Source organism: Phocoena phocoena, chromosome 1 (assembly GCF_963924675.1).
Source record: "Phocoena phocoena chromosome 1, mPhoPho1.1, whole genome shotgun sequence".
NCBI lineage: Eukaryota > Metazoa > Chordata > Mammalia > Artiodactyla > Phocoenidae > Phocoena > Phocoena phocoena.
Genome location: NC_089219.1, coordinates 104,405,001 through 104,419,208, shown reverse-complemented (window position 1 = coordinate 104,419,208; position 14,208 = coordinate 104,405,001). Strand labels below are relative to the sequence as shown.

General features: G+C 37.1%; 1 protein-coding gene across 1 annotated transcript in view; it reads left to right on the top strand.

Annotated features, from left to right (window-relative positions):
* The window catches only part of GDAP2 (ganglioside induced differentiation associated protein 2), a 67,596-nt gene that overhangs the window by 38,604 nt on the left and 14,784 nt on the right, over window positions 1-14,208 (top strand). The window contains exons 7-12 of the mRNA XM_065880734.1: window positions 1,074-1,233; window positions 3,246-3,402; window positions 8,991-9,067; window positions 9,828-9,904; window positions 12,710-12,849; window positions 13,151-13,205. Of these exons, the coding sequence (XP_065736806.1) occupies window positions 1,074-1,233; window positions 3,246-3,402; window positions 8,991-9,067; window positions 9,828-9,904; window positions 12,710-12,849; window positions 13,151-13,205 (666 nt within the window). The remainder of the gene's footprint in view (window positions 1-1,073; window positions 1,234-3,245; window positions 3,403-8,990; window positions 9,068-9,827; window positions 9,905-12,709; window positions 12,850-13,150; window positions 13,206-14,208) is intronic.

The following is a 14,208-nucleotide window of genomic DNA, read 5'->3' as shown; positions in this document are numbered from 1 at the left end:
GAGGTATGGAGAATGACCTAGCTAATGAGCTTAGATTTTCTATTTGAGATGATGAAATGTTCTGGAATTAGATAGTGGTGATGATTGCCCAACTTCGTGAATATACTAAAAACCAGTGAATCGTATACTTTAAAACGTGAATTTTATGGTACATGAATTATATCTTTTTTAAAAAGGCTGCAAAGATGTTGTGTCTAGTCTTTTTTTTTTAATTGAGTGCAGTTGACTTACAATCCAGTCTTCTTATGTACCTCATATAATATACTTATTTACATGAAAGATGATGAAGTATTGCAGGTGACATAATAGGAAAACTGACAGATAATGATTTCTCTGCCCTTCTAGGCAATTCCATCGTTCTTTTGGTTTCTTATTATTCTATTGTAGTCTTTTCTGGTATAGTTGGGGATAATTGATGAATAATGATAAAATAATTCTAGGATGATGAAAAAGCAAAATGCTTCAAGATACAGGAAAAATAAGAGCACTAAGTATCTATAATGTATCATGGATTTAGGAATGAGTCCAATGGACCAACCCATATGGAAATTATAAGAATGAGTTTTATTCTATTTTTTTAAGTGAGATATATCTTTATTCTTTGAGAAATCTCTAAGAAAGAATGGAAGTCATGAAATAGCAATCCTTCACAAAGAGTTAGAACTGTTAAAAAAAAAAAAAAAACTCAAAAACTAAACCTGGGTCCAATGGACCCTGATGGCACACTGAGGATTAAGGAAGTGGTGTCTGAGCTGAATCTTGAAAGACAAATATCACTAGTGAGGTGAAGGAGGGGCTGGGGACAGGGGTCACAGAACTTTTCATTCCAGGTTCAGTGACCTGGAACTGCCAGGATGGGAATCATGCTCAACTTGAGTGACTAACAAACCCTGATCCTTAACACGAGAACTGATTGAGGGTCCCAGGCAGCACGCAGTCTGAGCTTAGAAGTGGTGTGGCCTTCCTCCGGGATGAAGGCTGTCTTCACGGTGTAGGGAACAACACTAAGCACTGCTGGTGCCTGCTCCATTACTTCGTTAGTTTTCACACAATGTTTGGCTTTTCTCACACAGGCTACTTACCAAAAGCTGCTACCTCTGTACTTCCCAAGGTCATTAAAGGAGGAGAGTTGCTCATTGCCATACCTACCTGCAGATATTGGAAATGCAGAAGGGGAGCCTGTGGTACCAGAACGGCAGATAAGAATAAGTGAAAAACCTGGCGCCCCGGAGGGTGAGTTCTCCTTTTCTTACTTTTCCTCTTAAGGAAGCAAAGGCTCTGCTAAACATCAGCCACCGAAGAAGTAGGAAGTTCAGCCTGACCCTTGGGAGGCTATTGTGTGACACTAAGATCAAGACCACCTTAGGTGTTTTTAGAGTCTTATTCTTGTTAAGTCTAGAGACTCTATTCTTTTAGAGTCTTATTCTTGTTATTTTTACATTCTTTAAATGTAAAAAATATATATATGTATTATATTATATAATGTCAAGTCTGTGTTAGGCAGTAGAGATTCAGAGGTGGATATGACAACATTTTTACCCTCACGAAGTTTAGAGTTTCATGAAGGACACTGTTGAGGAAGCAGTCAAGTATATTATCATCTAAAATTTTCAACAGCTTCAACTGTGTCCTCTGAAGGCCATACCTAACATCGAATACCGAAACAAGAATGCTGTTTTGTTTTGTTTCTTTAGGTTACATACCCCTGTAGATTGAAGTGATAGTAGAGCAGGGTAGGATGGGAGCTCCTCTGAAGCTGTTCTGTATGACAGCTTGTACTGATCTTCTTGGATATGTGTTATTGGAGACATGCCTCACAAGCTTCATTGCTGGAACTTGCAGCAGTTTAAGAATTACTGTGAGATTCCTGCTGTGAACACTTTTAAATGAGCATCAAGTTAAAATCTATAGAAGGCTACTCATCTCTTTTTTATCACCAGTATTTTTATCAGAAAATGTCTGTGAACCAAGCTTTCCTGGAGGGGTACTCATGTACTTTTAGGGAGCCACCAATAGAGTACAGCCTTGAAATGTGCCCAGCATCATTTGGAAATCCTCATAATTGTGACTACCACAATAGAATATAATTTTTCTTAAATGCGTAAAATGTGTTTTATATGACAAGGAATAATAAAAAGCAAAATCAGCTGAGGTAGCAGTACTGGGCAGTCATTAGCCAAAAGGTTCCCTTCTGTCCCCCATCCTCAAAGACTGCTTGATTTGCATCCATATCTCAGAAAATATTGTTACCTCATAGGTTCTAGTGTTCATAAATATTTTCAGTTAGAATATAGAATCTGTTAAAATAGATGTAAAATCAGCCTTGCCTGAGGGATTGAGAGAAGATTCATTTATGGGTATTTTTTTTAATAAAGGCACACTCAGCCCTTGCCTGTCACAGTTTGAGGAGCAGTGGTATAGATGTGAGGAGGTCCCAGCTCAACGGCCTCAGGTGGTGGCATTGCCTTGGGAAGCTCCCCTGCCATGGTCCAAGGATTTTGTTTGTTTGCTTTTCTTTCTTTAAAAAAGAATTTTTTTTAAACAGATCTAGTGAGGCAGTGGGGAACACATTAAGAGATGATCCATTCCCAAGGGACTGGCTGCTAGCCAAACGTAAAATGATCATATGGATAAATCAGAAAGGTAACATTAATTTGTAGTGAGAACTGTAACTCTTATGTACCAGAATGATTATGTAGGCATGACCAGTGTAGAAAATCAGACCGCTAGTCAAAACATAGTGAATGCGGATCACACCCTGAAATCCTGGTCCATCCGTCTTCCTTCAGGGGTTACCTGACAAAAGGACTGAAGATTATGTGCCAGCCATTCAAGTGCTCCCTTCTTAAACAATTCTGGATAAATGACCCCAAACATTTTTTCTTTCTATTTCTCTTTGGTTAGGTGTTGTGCTGTAGTTCATCTTTAAACCCACATACAGTATAATTGCTTCTATCTTTTTGTTTATTATTACGTTCTACTCTTTTCTTCCTTAGGTTACATCTAGGTCCCCTTGATTTGATTTCATGTGTTCCTAAAACTTCCATCCCACATGGACAGGTGGTTTCTTTCATTATTTCAGTTCTTCAAATGCCTGAATCTGATTTCAGTTTCATTCTCAAAAAATAACCTTAACCCTGGTTTTTTGAGTTTCTGTGCACTCATCCCTATAGCAGCATTCACAGTCTGTTTGTAGCATTTACTGTCAAGTTTTGCTATCTCTATTGATAGTATTTGTGTTGCAGACAACCAAGAAGAGGAGGATGAAGGCTTGGGAGTTGATCTCTCTTTCATTGGCTCTCATGCTTTTGCTCGAATGGAAGGAGATATTGATAAGCAAAGAAGACTGATCCTTCAGGGACAGTTATCAGAGGCAGCCCTGCAGAAGCAGCATCAAAGAAAGTAAGGCAAACCCCTTTGGACTGACAGGCACATAAGGACATGAGAAACAAGAAAGGGCCTACCGCTGCTAAATGATCTACACGTAACGTGGTCTCATTTATTCTTCATGACAATCCACTAAGAAAGATATGTCCCCACTTTGTAGATGCAGAAATTCAAAGTTAATTTATCAGTGGACACCATTAGTATGTGATGAAGTCAGTGTTCAGATGCATCTCTGATTTCAGAGCTCCTACTCTTTCTACTGCGATTGTAGTGTCTTTGGGTGAGATTATATTCTAAAAGCAGAAAATAGGGGAAGGGAAAAACCAAGTCACAAGGTTTTTACTTAACATTACTATATTTATAATTAAAGCATAATCTATGGTTGTATTAACGTTAAAAGAGCTTTATTTCCCCCGATTTATCCCAGGGACCTTATAAAGCCATTCCATTTCTTTCAGGTGTTTTCTAAAGCAATTCTGAGTAACTCTTTTTTGAAACATAAAGAAAAGCAGCTTTTGTACTTCTGGGTAAGCTTGTCCAAGGATTAACAAACAGTCCTTGGAAAGCTAGTTGCTTTTCAAAAAATGTTAAAGGAAAGGAAAAATCATACACCATAATTGATTAATATTCATTATCTTATAGGGTTGGTTGAGGGGATAACATCTCATAGCGTCGTTGTGAGTGTTAAATAAGATAATGTAATGAGCTTAGCACAGTACCTGGTACTTAGCAAGCTCTTAAAAATTGGTCACTGCTCTTCTCTTTAATACTGAGCAAATTATGGTCTATTTTACCTTTGAGCTTTGGTACTTGCCATCCCTTTTGCCTGGAATACTCTTATTCTTCAATTCCTGCTCATTCTCCAGGTTTAAGCTCAGAAGTGATTGCCTCTAGAAACTTATCTCCCTGGAGATAAGTTGGAATAGACAGAATAGAAGTCTGGAATCAATGCCTCCTCCGTATGCTTTTTTTTTTCTTTTTTTTTTACATCCTGTACTTAACCAAAGGATAGCCTAGCACTTATCACACTATACTGTAATGATGTGTGGTGGTTGTTAGTCTCCATGTATAAAGTGGGAGTCAGACTAGACGATCTCCGGAGTCCCTTATAGAATTAGAATTTTGTTTTTCCTGAGTTCCTGGTCTTCACTTTATTCTCCCTTTTTTAAAAAAAATTAATTTATTTATTAATTTTTGGCTGCATTGGGTCTTTGTTGCTGCACATGGGCGTTTCTCTAGTTGCAGCAAGCGGGGGCTACTCTTCCTTGCAATGCACAGGCTTCTCATTGCAGTGGTTTCTCTTGCTGCGGAGCACAGGCTCTAGGCATGTGGGCTTCAGTAGTTGTGTCACACGGGCTCAGTAGTTGTGGCTCACGGGCTCTAGAATGCAGGCTCAGTAGTTGTGGTGCACGGGCTTAGTTGCTCTGTGGCACGTGGGAATCTTCCCAGACCAGGGCTCGAACCCATGTCCCCTGCATTGGCAGGTGGGTTTTTAACCACTGCACCACCAGGGAAGTCCAGTTCTCCTTTTATTTTCATGAACAAAAGCTAATTAGTCACTAGGGGGCACCAATGAACAGCTTTTCTAAAGGCAAGCACAGTCGAATGACAGTTTCAGTGGTTTCTGAACTAGGCCATGTATACGAATCATCTGGCAAACATTTTTCTTTAAATACAGTGACTGGGCTTTCCCTCACATGACTGGGATTTGGCCTCTCTATATATTTTAAAACTTTTTCACATCATGATTCATGTACAACTAGATTTGGGTACCTTTTTTTTGGACTAGGGCAGTGGTTCTCAAACTGTTTGGTCTCAGGTCCCCTTTGCATGCTTAAAAATTATTGAGGACCCCAAAGAGCTTTTGTTTTTACCTGGCTTATACCCACTAATATTTATCGTATGATAAATTATTTGTTAATTCATTTAAAAATAACCCATTATGTTTTTATGAAAAATAACTATTTTTTAAGTCAGTGAGAAATGCAGTGTTTTACGTTTTTGCAGATATTTTAATGTTTGACTTAATAGAAGACAGCTGGATTCTCATGTCAGCATTCAAACTGTTGCAATACTTTGTTTTGGGTGAAGTATATGAAGAAAATTTGACCTCATTCAGATACGTAGTTGGAAAAAGGTGTATTTTAATAGCCTTTTCAAATAGTTGGGGATATTCTTTGATATTACACCATAACTCCATATAATGATAGTTTCATAATGTTGTAATATGGAATCTCAAACCATATTTATGAATTTTTGTATTGTTATATTACAATGTGTTGTTTTATCCTGCACTTTGAGTAGATTTTATAACAGGAATTTAGAGCATGAATTTACAACATGATGTGTTGGTCTTTTGGAAAATATTGACTCACGTAATTATTCAGTTGTTCCAAATATTGACACATTACATTACACAATATCAAAAACTTATATTTGATAATATCACCACTGATCTCATCAGAAAAGTCCTTAAGTATTAGAAACTGTTAGCTTCTGGTGGTGGATACAAATTTTCTAACATTATATCTGTATTTTAAAGCTCAAATTTTATCACTGGTAACAAATACTGTTGGTTGTTTTTCTTGAAATGGCAGGGTCACTTTATTCATTTTTGACAAAACATCTGCCAAATACTCATGTTAAATAACCACAGTTTGTCTGCCAGTGATTAGTTGAAGAAAAACGGTGTTCCATGAAAAAAAGCAACTGGTTCAGCTTGCAAGTCAAACAACTAGATCTTTTCTTCAGGACAGCCTCATGCTTTGGTCTGCAGAAATGCTTTGTGTGTTCTTCCCATTTTGTGACACATTAATATTAAAAAGATGTATTTCCGTGGGTTAATGAATAAAATTAATAATTTTTTCTTCCTCATCAAAGACATTCTTAAATGAAACTGGCTTTTTTTTTCCTGTGAGTATTTTGGCAATTAAGAACACAACGACTACTAGTACAATCTGGTGCTTCCACCTGAATTCATGCTAAAGCAGCAGTAGTTTTATCCAACAGTTGCTTTTGCACCATCAGTGCAGATGTCAACACAGTGAAAAACAAATGATGTTTTGGTGTTATTATGAAAATAGTTTTGACTTTGCAAAGCCCCTTGAAAAAGTATTGGGACTATGCACCACACTTTGAGAACCACTGGTCTGTGGTCTCTCAGCAGTACATTATAGTTGAAAGGAGTTTTGGTAATTATCTGATACAGCTTTCTGAAACGTAGTATAAAGTGTATAAGCATTAGAATTACCAGGGGTGCTTGCTAAAAACTCATAGGCCCCACACCAAACTTCCTGAATCAGAACCTCTGTGGGAAGGCCTCAGGAATCATTCTTCTAAGGTTTCTTAGATGATTTCTTAGATGATTTTGTACCTGATCTGGTCTGATCCCTCTAATTTACAGAAGGGTGAATTGATCACCAAGAGTGACTTGACCAGAGTCATACATCTGAGTTCCAGTTAAAAAAAATTTTTTTTTTCACAGTTCATTGAATACATAGTTACTGAGTGTCGGGAACTACCCTAGAAATTTGCTAGAAATATAGAGACAACTAAGACATAGTCCCTATCTTGAGGTCCAACAGAGTAGAAACAAATATTGCAGTGAGCGGGTAAAGCTTTGTGCTGATCTTTGTGACATAAAGAAGGGAGAAGTTAGTTCTATAACAGGCCTGGACCTTGCCTCCACTTCCGCTCACTCCCCCCCCAACCCCCACTCCTACCCCTGCCAGTCCCCACCTTAGCGTACATACTTGATTGATACAGTATTTAGATGTCTGCTGTATTGCTTATCTCGCTGGGTCTTATTACAATGTTAGTTGTCTTTGTAATATGTCTATCTCATATATTCAACCTCAAACTCTGAAGCCAAGGGCCTTTTATTATTCTTCTCAGGCCTCCAAAATACCTTGAATAATACTCATGTTTATTATTTTATTCAACAAAGATTTGAGTCCTTGCTATGATGCAGGCATTGCATTTATACAATAAATCTTTGAAAATGAGCTAATGAATACACAGAGAGTATAGAAAATAACAGATATTTACTGAATTCCTGTTACATGTTCTGTGCCATGACCGGTGGTGCTCATAAAGCATTTAAGACATATTATTCTGTTTAGTCTTGATGTGTGGAGATGGCTTAATCATAAAACAATTAGAAAGCAGGACAATAGGGGAGTTAGTGTAAATAACCTCGGAAATAGCTCTGTATGAAAATATGGAATAGTACATATGAATAGGGAGAACTACAATAAACACAGATCCTTTCTTGACTTGCAAATTATATCTTAAACTAAAATTAAAAGTTATTGTCTTTGAATTCAGTTTGCACAGGTGGGCACGTTTCTAAATTTAAAAACATAGACTATAGAACTATGCAATACTAAGTATTGTTTTCACAAACAATAACAATTTCTGTGAAACTAGCAGGCATATCACTTGTTGATTACAAGCATATCACTTGTTGATTACAATCCGTATGTAATAGACTTCCTATTAAATATCCTTAGTGTGTGATTATACTTCATAGCTGAAAGGTGTCCTACAGAAACACCGTTTTGCAAGTGAGGAAACTGAGGTCCATAGAGGTGAAACTACTTTACCGAGATTGCATAGAAAGTGATAGCGTGAGGACCCAAGTATCCTCTCTTCTGGTTTAGTTTTGTTTGTTTGTTTTTATGTTGTGCGATATTGCCATATGTGACCTAGATGCTTCAAAGTTGCTTTTCATGCATTTAGGTACCTTGAAAGCTTTTTTCACAATTAAGTAAGTGGCACTTTGTATTTTAAGAAAGCAAGTATGAAATAGTAGAAAAAGTACTGACCTTTCCAGCAAACTGGAGACTTGAGTGCAACTTCAAATTCAACTCTACCATTAACTGGTAACTCTAAGATTTATTTGACCTTTTTCAGATCGCTTCCACTCTTTGAGATCTTTACGTTTCTTCCAGTTTCAGTATCCTCTTAGCCAAAGCCAAACTGCCATCTTTATGATCTGGTATATAGAGTATCAGCACAGCTACTTTGATTAGCCAGTCATTAAATAAGCCTGGACTTCCCAGAAAAAATTACCTACTTTCTTTGTGGTCCAACATAACATGTACAACACTTACCTGTTTTTCTTCTGAAAAGTAAACTTCTTGAGGGTCTGACCATGTCTGTTCACTAGAGTATTCTCAATACCTCTTGTGTAGTAAGCACTCAATAAATCTTTGTTGAATTAGTGAACATCTGTTGTGGAGAACTGCTATTGCTTTAGGCCTTCTTTGCTTTTTTTTTTTTTTTTTTTTTTAGTAGGAGAAGATAATAGTATTTAAAAACAATGTTAGAGTACTTGGTATCTTAGCCAATTATATGAGTAGTCTTCATTTGCTCATAAAGGATTTTTTAAAATCATCTAGTGTGAATACCTTCCTTTCTCAGTAACTCATTTTTTTTTTAATCAATAACAGAGTAGAGATTCTGCATAGTGTAACAGCCTCTTTAACTCCTTTCTCATTATAATAAAACATTATTCTTTAGGAACACAGACAGATAAAAACAGGTCTCATTTATAAATTTACAACTGTTTATTATAATAATTATATCCTTTATTTCTCTAGTTATAATCGCTGGTTGTGTCAAGCAAGATCTGAGGATCTATCTGATATTGCTTCTCTAAAAGCCTTATACCAAACAGGTGAGCTTAAGGATATGGTAACTTATTCTTTTACTGATTAAGAATCTTACTTAGCATGCTATTAGAGACTTCACTTTTCTCTGATTTTGTCCATTTTATCTCTGAATAGATTTTTTTTTGTACAATGGAAGATAGTTTTTGCTCATCATCAAGATCTGCAAAATAGCATCTCAACCTATAAGATTTTCAGCTAGTAATTCTACATTGGCCAACTTCATTTCTTCTCAGTGTCCTTTTTCCTATCTTTTGATTTTTTTCTACTTTTAAAAGTACCATAATCCTGCTGTACAAAATTCAAACCTTACATAAATAAATAACGGAGACAGTAAAAGTTATCAGATTCCCCCTTTATATTTCTTTTCCAGGCAGTACTTGTTAATTTTCAGATTTGAGTTCCATTTAGTTTTTCCTGGATCACTGATGTTATTAAAAGTTGTAGTATGCTTAAACAAAAAGCTATTTATAAAAAAATCTTTACCCTCAACATTACCTTTGGCTGTCCCTGATTTAAAACCTGTAAGAGGGCTTATCTTAAAAGTAAGGGCAGTCATCAAAACTTCATGAAGCTGGAAAAAAAAAGAAAAGAAAGGCGATGTTTTCCACATACTAAAAGAAGTCTGAAGATGAAATCTGAAAAACTTATGTTCCTGGTTTTCAGTCTTTTACATTTGTGTAGAATATTTTTATAAGGTCAGAGCCCAGGACAGATAATATTCTTGGAATAAGGTTTCTGGGTGCTGATTACATTTCCTGTTTGTAGGTGTTGATAACTGTGGTCGCACAGTAATGGTGGTAGTTGGAAGAAACATTCCTGTAACATTAATAGATATGGACAAGGTAAGCCATTAAAAAGCTTTGTTTTATAAATAATGTTGATTTAAAAAATAAGTAGGACATGAATTTGGAATCAGGGCTTAGAATATGAGACAGAATTGTGTATCTGTGATAGAGTAGCAGCCCTGATTCTGCAAGTTGGCACATAGCATTTCAGTAAGGGGTTTGGTTTTGCGCTCTGGGAGAAACGGAAATACTGAATTGCCATACTGTGATCTCCAAAAATGCAGCTGCTTTGTTTTGGATATGATGTAACTGGCAAGTTTTTGGTTGGACTCATTCTGTATTATAAGTGTACTAATAATCAAATTCTGCTTTTCTTGAAACAAGAAACATTAACTCTTTTATCTCTCTGAAGAGAAGAAGTAGTTAACCCAAGATGTCATAATTTCGTAATCCCTTCTTTTGGAGGTAAAGGACAGAAATAGATGATTCATAGCAGAAGAAATGGTATTACTGGTAAACAAAGTGTTCAACCTGATTAGTAGTAAAAAACAAAAAAAGTGAGATCTCTTTTTTCACCTTCAAAACTAGCCATTACTTTTACTTTTTTTGTTTGTTTTTTTGATAGATAAGAAGTGATTTATTAGAATAGGACATTTGTGAGGCTTACAGGCGGGTGGGCAAGAAGGTGCTGCACCCCGAGACCTTAGTGGGCTACAGTTTTATAATCAAAGGAAAAGTGGTGAGGGGGAGAAGACCACCTTCTTCCTCATTCTGAGTAGACGTCACGCTTCTGTCGTCATTTCCTCCTCCATGTCAGGCGGGGGAGTTTTCTTGTCCCTGCGTGTTCCAGCTGAGACTGTCATCAAAATTAGCCATTACTTTTAAATAATAATCATTGTTACCAAAGATGAATTGAAACTGTCAAAGTGGTCACGCCCACTGACCCATTAATTCCATTTCCGAGAATTTGTACTAAGAAAATAATTCTAGGTTTGAAAGTAGCTATAGGCCCAGAAATTGCCCAAATTGGAATACTTGGGCAAGGGACAACTGAATCCATGGGATAAATATGTAGATCTTCCTAGAACAATTGTAATAGACACAGACTGCAAAGGAGGAGAATCACTTTAATAAATAATTCCTAACCATAGTAAAAAAAAAAAAAATGTACTCAAAAGTGTAAAAATTAAATACAATTTTAAGATAAAACACAGTTGTGCAAAAGGGGATAATTTTATCTGGCTAAGCCCTTAAACTCCTGGTCACTGGTGTTTGGGTAAAAAAAACTGTGGAAGCCCTGGATCGGGCATGTTACTCACAGGCTCATTTGTGGCCCAAAATTATAACTTAAATTCCTAACAGGTAATTATTATGCATCCACAAATGGAATGTTCTGTGACCCTGAAAAATTATGGTTATAGAGGCAAGTACTATAGAGAAATGTTTATGGTATAATATCAGTAGGAGAAGAAATAACACCTTGTATGTACATTGACCTTTTTGTGGGGGAGGGGGGCATGGTGCGAGTTTATGCATATCAGTATCTCAAAATGGATCTCATAGTTTTAAGGAGAATTTGTTTTCTACATTTTTCTGTCATATGGCTGTACTTTTTTATAATGAAAAAGATTCAAGCTAAAGACGGGGAATTTGAAGCTGAAAATGGATATCTTGATTGCCTTGGGGAGGAGGTGGTGAGTGGATAGAAAGAGGACCAGAAGCAGTCTGGCAAGAGCAGAAATAGTAATAAAAATACACACACACATATACACATAGGGGAAAAAAACAACTGATAATCAGTATGGCATTCATTCTCAGCATTAATAATGTGATTGATACCAATAAAAGCGTAAACCCCTGCCTTTGATTCTGGTGTGTACTTACATGGTGTTCTGGATGTTCGTGGTGTATCATTTCATATATATTGTGAAGTCCAAACCAGGTAGCAACTGGAAAGGTACTGTGTTTCCTTAGTGCCCTCCTCTGTCTGCTCTGGTAGCAGTTGGACCCATGCTAACTAATCCATGTTAGTCCATTCAAGTTAATGCCAAGGACTCCCCTGAGGAGGAATGGGGAAATAACCTGTTTGATAGTAATCCTTCAGTTGTTACCTCTTAACTTCCTCTTTGTCATGGTTTATAGCTACACCACCGGGTCATGCTGGTCCTGCCCAGCATGGTTATTATCGTGTCTCTGCTTTGTGTTTAATGTTTCTCTTAAATTTCATCCTTCTTGTAATGGCATATTCCTCTAACTGATCCAGGTCACATTAAGTTTGAGGCAGAGCAGGGAAGTGCTGCCCAGCCCACTGCCGTCTGCTCACTAAACCTGTTTTCATTTTCCTCATTCAGTTCAATGTCAAAGATGCTAACAAAATTAGCCCTCAAAGTGAGCCATGTGAGGCAGCACTTCTAACGTCCTTTTATAGTAATTCTTGGTTACGTGAGAGCCATTAGTCCGTTTCTCAGTGGAGACTGCAAAGACTTTCACTGAATGCAGGTAGAACCTTCAAGAATGATTAAAAGTCTAGAAATTCTCCCTCTAATGGTTTTGATACCATTATTCCAGAGAGAGAAAACCTGGTAGTTGACTGAAGAGCTCTTTTGAGTATGTGAAGAGTTGTTTGAAAGGACGGAGACTGGTGGTTCTCCTCCATCACTTAGAACAAGACAGAAAGGGACCATACTGTAGCGTTATGTGCACTACTAAACACTGGCATGAGACACTTCCCCTGAAGATCTTTTTAAAGAGGTACTCTCTGCAGTGCCTGGGGTGCAGATTAATCTTCTGGGTTTTTTCTCTCTTGGCATCTGTGAAATAGACTACTGTACAAAATGATCATTATCTTTATTTTTCTTCTAGGCTCTCTTATATTTTATCCATGTAATGGATCACATTGCTGTGAAGGAATACGTATTAGTATATTTTCACACACTGACCAGCGAATACAATCACCTGGACTCTGACTTCCTGAAGAAACTCTACGATGTTGTTGATGTCAAGTTAGTTATCTTCTCAAATTATGAAGGGGGAAAGCAGCTTTTTTCTTTCCGAATATTAAGCAATAGCAAACATCGTTTTGTATTTTGTGAAAGGATAGTTCATGTAACTAAGATTTTTATTTTACTTAGATTGGATATTTTAATGATAGGCCCTCCTTAACTCCAGTTTATTTTGTATCAAAGTAAATTCATGTGTAAACTTTTTCCTGCTTTTAAACACCTGGAAAAAGAGTTAATTGTTCATAATGGTGACTGGTTTTAGACATGGCTTATACTGACCCTCTTTTTGATTTTGAATCAGGTACAAGAGGAATTTGAAGGCTGTTTATTTTGTGCATCCAACATTTCGTTCAAAGGTACGGTATTTTTCTTTTTAGCTAAATCTTGAATTTAAGTGCACTACATGCATATTAGGATATATTTCATCATCTTAATTCTTGCTATCACCGTGGTGACTGCTAATTTCTTTGTTTACCCTTCCTTTTTAAGTGATCTTGAGTTGTGGTCCTATTTTGGTCCCATGTAACTCCAGTATCTTTGTAGGCGACCTTTACAGGCCTTTAGTCCCTCAGTCCTTGCCTCTTCATGCTCTTTGTTAATCTGGGCTTTTTTCTGCCCTTGCTCCTGGCTAACTCCTGTTTATCCTTCAGAGCTCAGGTCAACATTTACTTTCTGTAAAAAAAACCTCTCTGATCAATCCTGCCACTAGTAGGTACTCCTGCATTGTACTTCCTTAAGATTTTCTAGTCTTCCTTTATTGTTGTTTTTAATTCTAATTACTAGTTTAATTTTCTACCTTATGTGTTAGCCTGCCAGATCTCTGAGAGGTATTATATAACTATCTTGCTCATAATTACATCCCTAATATCTAATCCTGCATCTTGATTTCATCAAGATATCTAGTCCTTTGGTCCTTTTACTTTTTCTGAAAATATCTTCTTTTTTTTTTTAATCTTTATTTTTCTTCCCTATCCAGCCTAAAACTCATGTTCCATCACTTCAGCCACTCTTGTCAATAAATAACCTATGTCTAAAATAACCTATGACCTCTTAGCCTTCCATCACACTTGCCCATCCAAACCTGATCTTGAGCTATTCCATCATTCTGCTTTCTTCACTCCTGTATCTGGGTTGCTGAGCAGTGGTGGAGAAATCATAGAGCCATGTGAATTTGGGCTTCTCAACAGACTCGTGGGGCATTCACTGCTAGCAGTCCTTTGATGCTTCACTGAACAGTGTCCCAGCATGGCTGTGTGCTCCCCTCAAGCTCTGTCCTACCAGCAGCTCCTCACTGCAACAGATGGCCCTGCCTCATTCTTAACTGAGAACATAGAAAACATCACTGAGGAGCTCCCTGTC